This window comes from Nannobrachium achirus (genome assembly GCF_963921795.1).
Source record: "Nannobrachium achirus genome assembly, chromosome: 7".
Classification (NCBI taxonomy): Eukaryota; Metazoa; Chordata; class Actinopteri; order Myctophiformes; family Myctophidae; genus Nannobrachium; species Nannobrachium achirus.
This window is the reverse complement of record NC_137816.1, coordinates 8422448-8434719: the sequence shown is the minus strand read 5'-3', so window position 1 is coordinate 8434719 and position 12272 is coordinate 8422448. Positions and strand designations below refer to the sequence as shown.

Below are 12272 nucleotides of genomic sequence, written 5' to 3'. Positions count from 1 at the left end.
ATACAACCGTGGAGATCATAATGTATACACTAAAGTAGGCCTAACCACCGCCAAATATGGGATGATTATTAGAAAGAACGCCTAGACAGCTAGACCGTCCATACAGTCAATGAAGCAGGCCATTTATTCCTGACCTAGGAGGTACCATGATGATTTTGCTTAGTCATTCCCCCAAACCTTTTGGATTATTTACCCAAGTGGTAGGGTAGGGTGGATATAAGAGCCAGTGTCTGATTGGCTGCCTGGCCATCCAGACGGAGGCGGGCCTGTCCAATGGCTGCGGTCAACATCTGGAAGCGGTTACTCACGCTGCTTCTAACTCTGAGAAGTATCCCCGAGCACAACTGCAATCTGAAAATGTCCTTCATAAAAGTTGACGAAAAGTCCGACTTCTCCTATCACAATCTACCTTATGGAGTGTTTTCCACGCCGGATAACGTAAGTAGGCTACCGTGTTGATTGTGCATGAAAGAAAGTGGACTTTGGTTTTACACACAGTGACGGAATGTTCCATTGACTGGACACACAAATGTATCTGTATTTGAAACAAGAACAAATGTGGCTAATGTCCAGTGGTGGAAATAGTACTCACATGTTTTAGGCTACTATAAGTAAAAGTATCAATACTAGAATATAGAAATCCAGAATTCAAAATGTACTTGCGAGTAAAAGACAGTAGGCTACAAAAGTATTGGTATCAAAATGTACTTAAAGTACCAAAAGTAAAAGTACAAAATGTTTGAAAATAATAGAAGATCTACAAACTCGCAGCGTGATGCGACACGTTGTGAGCTTGTAGATCTGCTATTTTCAAATAGCCTAGCTATAAAATAGGGCTAAATTCGTTTATGTATGTTTTATAATAATATAATTTATATCTACAAAGTAAAAACTTTAGTTACTAGTTTCAAATAATTGTAGTGGAGTATAAAAGCACAATATTTAGGATCCGAGTTTTAGTGGAGTAGAAGTAAAAGTATTGGAAATTGGAAATACTCAAGTAAAGTAAAAAAAAAATACCTCAAAGTACTTAGTTACTTTACACCACTGACGGAAGTGTTTGTTTTTTCTTGATTCTCTCAGCCCAGACACCGGATTGGGGTTGCTATTGGAGATCATATACTGGACCTGACTGCGATAAAGACATTGTTCAGAGGACCAGTGCTTTCTGGACATCAAGATGTCTTTGACCAGGTATTGTTCATGGATTTGTATGACCACCACGTTACATTGCGTTTTCTTCCTTTAATAACCCATTTAGGTCTAGAATTATTGAATGCTTTAACCAGTGAAAAATAGTAGATATACAAGCTCACAGCGCGGCACCGAGTGCCGCGCTGCGAGCTTGTAGATCTGCTATTTTTGAAAAAGTTGTGAAAATGTGTGCAACTCTTTGACTATCCTGCATGTACGGTATTTTCAAAGCGAACGTATGTAACTCAAATCTTGCTCCTGGGTGGTCCCTGGAACTAAATATTTTGAGATGGGTGTCCATGGCCAAATAAATATCATGTTGGGGGTCCTTCACATGAAAAGGTTTGAGAACCACTGACATAGTAGTCTCTCAAGAACAGACTAACTGAGCTCCAGTTATGTGAAGAGGACCTTTCTTTGACGATGGCTGGCCAGATTGCTGACACAGAAACATAGGTTTTTCAAAACATCTTAGAAGGATTCAAAAGACACTTATAGAATCGGGTCAAAATTGAAATTTCCACGATTTTTCAAAAATAGCAGATCTACAAGCTCGCAGCGTGGCACTCTGTATATCTGCTATTTTTTAAGAGTTAAAACATAAAATAATGATACACAATAATGTGTACCCGTTCTAAATGGGATGTCATACTGTGAGTAATATATGCCTACTCCCAGTATTGTGGACACAATTTGTACAGCCAGCCTATTTGGCTTCCATAGTGAATTATAGGCTACAAAAGGGTGCAGGACTTGTCTGAGAGCCTGTGTCTATTCCATTCATCCCCCAAATATTATGGAACCAACCATTTGATATAGAGGTGCCTATGGAGGGAGCCAGACAAAATTCTTCTCCCATAGGCTTACACCATGCATGGGCAACTGGCGGCCCGGGGGCTACATGCGGCCCCCCACCTTCACTTAGTGCGGCCCTCCGGTTAATACCGGAATACTGATATATTATTGATTTCAGCTGTTACAATTCCAAACATGACCTGCTTTAATTCCCTCAGTCTATATTAGTAGCTTAATGACTAGTATAGTAGTATTAAAATAGTATTAATATGTCCAATGTATTTGTATTTAGGTTCATGAAGTTAACATGAGTATATAACTAAATGCGTTTGAAATTGAATCAAAATGTTACATTTCAGGATTCCAAATAAAAAATAACAAAAAATAATTCAGGATTCCAATTCAAAAGAGGCAAAAATAGCCGATCTACAAGCTCAAAACGCATCGCAGTATGAGCACGTAGCAATATGCAATGTGGCCCTCTGGAGTGAAGGTGGAAATATAGTGGCCCTCGCCATCATCAAAGTTGCCCACCCCTGGCTTACACTCATCAAGACGATGGTAGATGTTGACCACACTATCTTGCAACACATATAATCTTCTACAAATACATTCTAGAATCAACACTAACATTGTTCCCCTCTGCTTGCTACCAGCCTACCTTGAATGCGTTCATGGCTCTGGGTTACGAGGCATGGAGAGAGGCCAGGAGAACCGTACAGCTCCTGCTGTCAGCCAATGAGACCACGCTGCGGGATGATGTCAGCATGCGCAGCAGGTCAGTCAGTCCACTGACTCACACTGTCTTCTGCTAGTAGGCCAGGTGGGGTTACGGGGACCCCCAGGGGTCCTTGAGGTGGTTCCAGGGGGGTCCCCCCAGCCAAATGATTGATAGTGGGAAGCTGGGAACCAGTGGAACCAGATTTGGAAATGGAACCAAATCGAGTCGACCCTTACCAGTCCATTTGCTTCCATTTCTCTCAGAATCATGGGGGCCTGTGGCCAAACGTTTGATAACCAATGCTGTAGTCCAGGGGTTCTCAAAGCAGGGTCCCTGAGGGGGTCCCTAGCAAAACAAGGAACAGTTCAATTTCATTATAATTTCACCCACTAGAAGTTGGATAGAGGTAAAGTAAAAGAATGGCTATTCAGATCATAGGTTTCACTCTTTGGCTCGTCAACTGTTTGACTTAATCGTCGATTGCCTGGCTGTTACGCTGGTTGGTTAATTGACTCTGGGTGAGTTATTGACCAGTTTTATGAATCGTTCCTGCGAGACGGTACGTACTATGAATACTCAAAAGTTTATTACTTTACTAAAGTTATGTATTTGTCCCCCCCTAGAGCATTTGTCCATCAGGCTTCAGCCATGATGCATCTTCCAGCAGAAATTGGTGAGTGTCTCTTGCAGCTTGACCCCATAACTTATGTTGTCAGTACTGTGACTGTCTATCATACTGTAAAATAAATCACTGTCACTGACTGTCGGCAAGTCATAGTCACTGACCCAAGCACTACCACCGGCACCTCTCACTCAATGGAGACATACACTGTAAAATCCTGAGTTTAATTTAACTCAGCGAGTGTACAAATGTGACTTGTGTACACTCTCTCTCATAGCTACAAATGGATAAATGAACACCTTTTTACTGTGTAAGCTTCACTTAAATTCAGCGCTGCATATGGAAATTGATAATTTCCTGAGCAATTCTTTGGGGTCTTTCAGCTGTGTTTAAGTTAGGAGAGACTTCACTTTCACTTGTGTGTGACCATGCATGTCCTACCCTTCAATATAATCCAAACAAAGCCAGGTTCATGCAGTTCATGCTATTAAAGTCAGGGGGAGATAAAGTTCTGGCTGTTCAGCACACGGGGGCGCTGTTCAACAGCAATAATCGCAAGAGCTCCATTTCTGGCTGTAGTTTTAGTCTCAGTTTTGGTATGTGATTTTAGTATCAGACGGGTGATAACAAACTACAAACTATCTGTAACAAACTGAAACGTTTTCAGAACACTAAATATTTAAAAATCAAACCTCGGTTTGAAGTGAAGCGGTGAACTTTTATTCTATGTGTTCTAGAGTTATGAACTCTGTGATCTATACATTCTTTATATTCTAAATGAATGAATGATTTTATCTGGAGAGCCGAATTGTCATGTGAAGCTTGACCAATCCTCAAAGTATCCAATCATCAGACCGGGACGGACACTACACACATATTCTGGACGTACGGGACAGATAAAACCTGTTAATTCTGGACTGAAATGACCATATATGGACATGAGGTGACAGACATTTTGTTTTTGATAAAACCTGTTAATTCTGGACTGAAATGACCATATATGAACATGGGACACACATTTTGTTTTTGATAAAACCTGTTCATTCTGGACTGAAATGACCATATATGGACATGGGACACACAAAGCCACTCCTTGGAAGCAGCTTTCACCGCTTCAAAAAGCAGACAGTTTTTTTAATGTCAGTGTACTTTTTCCACAGGTGACTACACCGATTTCTACTCGTCCAGGGATCACGCCACCAACGTTGGCATCATGTTCAGGGGGAAGGAGAACGCCTTGATGCCAAACTGGTATGGCATCAAACAAACGGGAAAAAACCTAAACAAGAAAAACGGTTACGACCGAGTGACAGCAAAGCAGACAAATGAACAGAATGAACAGGGCAGGCTGTAAACCTATATGGCACACATGGGCAACTGGCGGCCCGGGGGCCACATGCGGCCCCCACCTTCACATAATGCGGCCCTCAGCAGGTTAATATTGGAATACCAATTATTATTGATTCCAGCTGTTACAATTCCATACATGCAAACATGACCCGCTTTAATTACTTCAGTCTATTAGTAGCTTAATGACTAGTTTTAAATTGTATTGTCTTTTTTTTTATGTCCAATATATTTGTATTTAAGTTGAAAGTATAACTAAATGCATTTGAAATTAAATTAAAAACAATGCTTTTCATAATTCCACTTAAAAAATTATTCAGGATTCCAATTAAAAAATAGCAAAAATAGCCGATATACAAGCTCAAAACGCTTCGCAGTGCGACGCGCTTTGAGCTTGTATATCGGCCATTTTTGCTACTTTTGTGTGACATAGAATGACAAAGTAGGGCATTAATTACGGAAATTTAGTGGCCCTCTCCATCATCAAAGTTGCCCACCCCTGCTATATGGAATACCGTAATTCATCTCTACTGCTCACCTACACATTGAGAGCTAAACACCAACACATTGTCCCAGCCTTTGTGTGAGCAGTGATACCAGTAAGACTCCCTAATCGGGAGATAAGCGACCGTTATCTCCACAAATAGGGCAAAAATTTGTTTTTCCAAAATCTTCCTGATCCATGTTGATGACATGAGTGTAGACATGCTGTGTAGTGATTTAAGTGATATAAAGCAAGGAGGTGGGTAGACACAGTGCTACAAGGTTTCTTTAATTGATTTGGGCCTCAGAGCATCAGTCTGCATTTAAAACCTGCACCATCCCCCTCGGAGCATTTTCTCCGGCATACCTCAGTCACACAGCACATCCAGGCCTCATTTATTCCTTGCCCTCTCATGGGAGGAATGCTAAGGTGAGAAAGGGCATCATTCTTTCACTCCCCTCTCGCACACTCTTCCTCTCTGTGAGTCTGACAAGCAGAATATTTTTCTACGCCGGTGATTGGCAGGAGATAGTGCTTGAGGCATGGCAGTTGTGCTGAGCTGTTTTGTGCCCGTGTGGTGTGTGCCAGAGTTGATATTGCCAGCTTTCTTTTTTAAATTTTTTTTTTACTTTTTTACTAGTCATAGTCTTTTGAATAAAATGTCATTTAGTTTTAGTCATATTTTAGCCTGGTTTTCGAATAAATATCATTGGATTTTAGTCCACTAAATCTACAGTTGATTTTGTCTACTAAAATGTATTTTGGCAAGCCTTGATGGCATTGTAATGGTTGCATCTGTAGATCTGCTGTTTTCAGAGCGCAACACCCAAGCGCAACCAAACATAAACTGACTTGTCTTTTAGCTCTACTGGATCTCTACTCCACTAGTTCCTCTGTAACATTTTAGTCTAGTTTTTATTTGTTGATGAAATTGTAAATATAGTCAGTCTTAGTTTTAGTCATCATTTAGTCATCATAGCTTAGCTTTTTATTTAGTTTTCGTCAGTGAAAAAGGGTAGTCGAGAGCATTTTTCTTCATAGTTTTAGTCGAGGAAATGAACACTGGTGTTGTCAGGCACGTGCACACATAGACACCTAAGGGGGCTTTAGCCCCTGCCCTTTTACCTGTCTGTAAAAAGTGCCCTCTCCAGACCATGAATAAGTACAGAAAATAGCTGACTTTGTGAGCTTGGAGGTGTGCTATTTTCAATATTTCAGCCCCTGCCTCTCTAACATTCTCTGCATGTCCCTGGGTGTGGTGTGTGTGTGTGTGTGTGTGTGTGTGTGTGTGTGTGTGTGTGTGTGTGTGTGTGTGTGTGTGTGTGTGTGTGTGTGTGTGTGTGTGTGCGTGTGCGTGTGTGTGTGTGTGTGTGTGTACACAGGTTGAGGCTACCAGTGGGGTATCATGGCAGAGCATCCTCTGTGGTGGTGTCCGGAACGCCCATCCGCAGACCCTCAGGCCAGATGAGACCTGACCCCAGTAAGAACCTGCTACCTGAACCCAGGGGCGTCACACCAAATTCTGGGCCCTGGGTACAAGGATTCACTGTGGGCCCCCCACCATGAATGTTAACTATTGAAAAATAGCAGATATACAAGCTCACAGCGCGGCACCGAGTGCCGCGCTGCGAGCTTGTAGATCTGCTATTTTCGAAAAATTGTGAAAATGTGTGCAAGAAACCTATGTTTCCATGTCAGTGACGCTCAAACTTTTTCATGTGAAGGACCCCCAAAATTATATGTATTTGGCCACGGACCCCCATCTCAAAATATTTAGTTCCAGGGACACCCCAGAAGCAAAATTTGAGTTACAAATGTTCGCTTAAAAAATACATATATTCAAAGATTTGCACACATTTTCACGACTTTTCAAAAATAGCAGATCTACATGCTCGCAGCGTGGCACTCGGTGCCACGCTGTGAGCTTGTAGATCTGCTATTTTTCAATAGCTAAAGTTACTAGGGCCCCTCCACCTTGGGCCCTGGTGACTCAGTCCCACTTTCCTACCCCTTGTGACGCCCCTGCCTGACCCATTATTATTCACTCACATGTAGTGCTGGGCAATATATCCATGATATTATATTGATACTGTCGTATGAGAACTAGATATTGTCTGGGATTTTTGATATCGGAATATTGTGATATGAAGTGTAGAACAGCAAGGTTACATAGTGCTGCTTTAAGACAAATTTTATATTTTCATCACATATTGTCAGTCTACACAACAGCTTGTAGATCTGTTATTTTTGAAAATGTAAAACAAAAGAAGATATTTTCCACAACATGATATTATTGTTGCAATATCATATCGAGGTATTTGGTAAAAAAAAATATGATTATGTTACATTGTATCCCTATCGCCCAGCCCTACTCACACACATCTGTAGACACGCACGCACGCACGCACGCACGCACGCACACACAGACACACACACACACACACACACACTGAGCTGAGGGAAGAACATGTTTCTTTTGTCTCTTCTCCTAGCCCTGCCTCCCGTGTTTGGACCATCAAAACAACTGGACATTGAGTTGGAAATGGTGAATACAGCATTTATCTAACCTAACCACCTGAGGTCATGTTAACCAGTTTGTATTGTCTGAGGGTGGCACCTCGGAAGGGTCCTGAAATGCCTTTCTGAAGATATACAACATTTTAATTAAATGACGCTTCACTAACCATATATAGTACAGTACTGTATGGTGGAGTACTGTGTCTAACACTGTAGTTTAGTGCAGTGGTTCCCAAACCTTTTAGCTCGAGACCCAAAAAGGAATTTGATTTCTCCCCAGGGAAAATAGTCGAGATGTGACGTGTTGTGGGCTGTTTTCATTACATCTTAAATTAATTGTTTCCCCCTCGAATACATGGATTTGGGTTTTATTATGACATATTTTTTATTTTGAAAAACTCTATTGATATAGTTTTTTTTTTACTTTTAAAAAGAGCATGTAGGCAGTGAAAAAAATGAAAAAGGTGACGTTAGTATATCAGTGGTGCTCAAAAACGGTTTTGACTTCTGTAACCCTTTCCCTGCTTTCTGAATCCATGTACCCCTTTATCAGACTACTGAATTTTACATTGACAATATCGACATAAAAAAGGTTGAAGTAAATATGTTCAAAATGAAACAGCTTAAGGGCAAATAATACTACTTTCTACTCAGTAACAGTTCTGCTAGTCAAGTTATTGATTTCATTTGGTTTAAAACTTCACAGATCAGCAAAGCATGGTTCACACAGAGTTTCTTGATGTTTCATTATTTAACGCAACAGTAAAAGTTGTTTTCATTTTCCACTTTCTCTCGCTTACCGTACCCCCTGTAGTACCTCCGAGTATCCCTAGGACGGGGTCGGCAACCCAAAATGTTAAAAGAGCCATATTGGACCAAAAAAAACCAAAACAAATCTGTCTGGAGCCGCAAAAAAATTATAAAAGCCTTATATATCGTCGTTGTCGGCTGGAAACCTTTTATGTCCAAAACTTCGTTTTGTATTTATCATTAAAAAATGAATTAAACTAGTGAAAACAGCCAATCTACAAGCACACAACGCCTCGCACCGCGAGGCGTTGTGTGCTTGTAGATTGGCTGTTTTCACTACTTTTGTGCGTCAGTCTTGTATGATGAAGCAGGGCTTTACTTTGGAGATACAAGGTTTCTGCCCGACAGTGACGATAAAAAAATCGCTAAAACATTTTTTTTTTTTTTTTTCATTTTCATGCATTTTTGTAAAAGCTCCAGGGAGCCACTAGGGCGGCACTAAAGAGCCGCATGCGGCTCTAGAACCACGGGTTGCTGACCCCCGCATACATATATATTATCATCTCTTTTGTTGTTTTTAAACTATACACAGTAAAATCCTCACTATATATATTTTTTTTCAACTGTAACTACAGGTCCATTTGGTTACATGTGTACACTAAATTAAAACACAATTTTACACAATTTTACAGTGCATCTGAGGACATTACTACAAACTAGGGCTAGGGCATTCACCAAATATTCGAATATTTGAATATTCGAATATCAAAGTCACTATTCGACGTTGTTCACCGAAGTCGAATATTCACATTTTATTTTTTATTTTTTTTCTTTAAAAAATGTATAGTTTATAAAGCTTGGCTAGATAGGAAGTCATAAGAATGAGTTGTCAATGCCCCTGGTTAATGAATTTGTTAATGCTCTATACCAGGGGTTCTCAAACCTTTTTAGGCTGTGACCCCCAAAATAAACATATTTGAACTGGGGACCCCCACCCTGACAAGCACTTTGAATTGTAGGTATTACATTTAATGTGACTCGGTTCCACAGATAAATATTGTGAAAATAGCTGATCTACATGCTCACAACGCCTCGTAACGCCTCTGACGATTTGGCCAGTCCTGACGAATATTCGACTATTCGAATACTTTGAGGTAGAATAATTTGAATACTAAAAATCACTATTCGTGAATGCCCTACTACAGACCACAATGGAAACAAGACCCCCGGACGTTTTTGTATTATCCTAAATTATCCCACTTTAGCCCAAGTGTTTTTCTGTACTTCCGTGCTGTCTAAATTTAGACTAATAAAGTATTCAATCAATCAATCAATCAATCAAACTAAATGTCCAACAATGTACTGAGGAGAAATGCATTCAAAAACAAACTTTCACTCATATGTATTTTTTGTCCTGCTAGGCCTTCTTTGTAGGAGACGGCAACCGCCTCGGAGAGCCCATCCCCATAGAGAAAGCCCATGAACACATCTTTGGCATGGTGATGATGAATGACTGGAGTGGTAAGGCCTCTCGACACAACAAACACCGTCCATTTCAGAATGTGTTTGTGGCTGCCTAGTCTCGCGTAGCCAGACAACTATTCCACAATCTCCGAATGCTATATATAGTCTGGAACGGCAGCTCCCGAACGGCGAGTATCGGAAGTAGCCAGTGCTGCACTGAACTGTAGTCCCATTGGAAACATAACAGAAACACAATAGCTCAGACAAAGTCATTCGAGCGGCCTATTCTTGTTATGGGTGTATAGTTTAAGAAAACGTTTGAAAACATCATGGAAGTAACACCAATAACACCAGAGAAAGACGAAATAACGCCCCAAAAAATATTGAAAGGAGACATAACGCTTCCAGTAGGACGTTATTGCTACTGCACCAAGGGAGCGGTTGCGTCACATCCGCTTTATCTCGCACTCATCGTTTCTATTTCCGTTTGCCAGACTGTATGCCGGGAGCTTTGCTCAAATCGCGGAGGCAACAGTCTGGCCACGCGAGACTAGTGGCTGCCTAGTTCTCTCTGGGCCAAAGGAAGTCCAAAACCATGCAAGTTGGGAATGCATACCTGTTGTGTTTACCAATTAATTTCCAAAACTTTTCCAAAACTTTTCCAGAATATTTAACCCGATTTCCAGGACTATATAACAATAATTCGGCTCAATAACGAGTCGCTTACTCCTATGTGGAGTGACCCACGAAATAATCATATTTGAACTGGGGACCCAGGCACCCTGACGAGCACTAAGAGTAGAGGAATTTTGTATAACACGGTTTTATTGTGAAAATAGCCGATCTACATGCTCAAAACGCCTCGCAACGCGAGGCGTTGTGAGCATGTAGATCTGCTATTTTCTCAATTTCTGCCTCTAATCTATCTATAAATGCGACAAATCTCTGTGTGTATGTAATCCGCGTATCTCGAGAACCGTTCGTCCCACCGGCTTCAGATTCGGCACGCGCGTTCCCCGCCGCGGCGCGGAGTGCAGTGCCGGGCCTCGGCCCGACTCGGCATGCGGTTTTCCCGAAGCGGCGCGAAACGTTCGGAATCTCCTTACGCGGAGCTGATTGTTGACATCAGGCTGTTCCTGAGGAAATCGGCACAATCGCTGACTCATTGTGACATCACTTCATAAAAGGCTCTGACATCACGTACGCCGCATGAGTCAACAAAAAATCTCTGTGAATGTGTATGTATGTATGTGAATCTCGAGAACCGTTCTTCCCACCGGCACGCGCGTTCTCCAGATATGGGCATAAAATGAATCCCCGAATGGGGAGCTGATGTCTGACATCAGAGTTTTCCGCAACCGGTACTGTGTGTGCAGAGATCTCCATATATGGGCATAAGGGGACAAAGGCAAACAGATGGTCAAAACGGGTCCTATGACAACAGGTATATTGGGGTTTGCATTAAAGGGTGGGGACAAAGGCTAACAGATGGTCAAAACGGGTCCTATGACAACAGGTATATTGGGGTTTGCATTAAAGGGTGGGGCATTCATGGGGTCCGCTCCAAAAAAGAAAATAAAAGAGACAAAGACAAACATAAGACAAGCGACAAAGCGTGGGACTGGGAGGATGACTTGAATGATGCAGATTTAAGCAGGCTGTGTATTCTGCTTAAAGAAGAAACAAACAAAAAGCGACAGAGATCTCATATATGGGCATAAAATGGACGCAGATAAACAGATATCTCCATATACGGGCATAAAGGGACACAGACAGACAGATACAGAGATCTCCATATATGGGCATAAATAAGCAGGCTGTGTATTCTGCTTAAAGAAGAAACAAACAAACAAAAAGCGACAGAGATCTCATATATGGGCATAAAATGGACGCAGATAAACAGATATCTCCATATACGGGCATAAAGGGACACAGACAGACAGATACAGAGATCTCCATATATGGGCATAAAATGGACGCAAATAGACAGATATCTCCATATATGGGCATAAAATGGACCCAGAACTATATCTGCAGTGATCTCCATATATGGACATAAAATGGACGCCGACAGACAGACAGATACAGATATCTCCATATATGGGCATAAATGGACACAGGCAAACAGATGGTCAAAACGGGTCCTATGACAACAGGTATAATGGGGTTTGCATTAAAGGGCGGGGCATTCATTCCCTATTTACATCGTTCCCGAGTTGGCCAGGTCGCCGACTAGACGCTGGGCCGCCCGAAGGGCGGCCCAGCTTCTAGTATTTGACAATTTGGCCAATGTTTAATTTGTCATTTCAGAGGTATTAACAAAATCAATAACCAAAGACAATGCATAGCTATTTTTTCCAGGACCTTCCAGGACCCTT

General features: G+C 41.5%; 1 protein-coding gene across 1 annotated transcript in view; it reads left to right on the top strand.

The window, feature by feature from the left end:
* The first annotated feature begins 250 nt into the window (after nucleotides 1-250).
* Nucleotides 251-12272, top strand: part of fah (fumarylacetoacetate hydrolase (fumarylacetoacetase)) — a 36861-nt gene continuing 24839 nt past the window's right edge. Inside the window, exons 1-8 of the mRNA XM_080730518.1 lie at nucleotides 251-438; nucleotides 1084-1194; nucleotides 2646-2767; nucleotides 3334-3383; nucleotides 4493-4583; nucleotides 6546-6643; nucleotides 7656-7708; nucleotides 9852-9951. Of these exons, the coding sequence (XP_080586644.1) occupies nucleotides 274-438; nucleotides 1084-1194; nucleotides 2646-2767; nucleotides 3334-3383; nucleotides 4493-4583; nucleotides 6546-6643; nucleotides 7656-7708; nucleotides 9852-9951 (790 nt within the window). The 5' untranslated portion in view covers nucleotides 251-273. The remainder of the gene's footprint in view (nucleotides 439-1083; nucleotides 1195-2645; nucleotides 2768-3333; nucleotides 3384-4492; nucleotides 4584-6545; nucleotides 6644-7655; nucleotides 7709-9851; nucleotides 9952-12272) is intronic.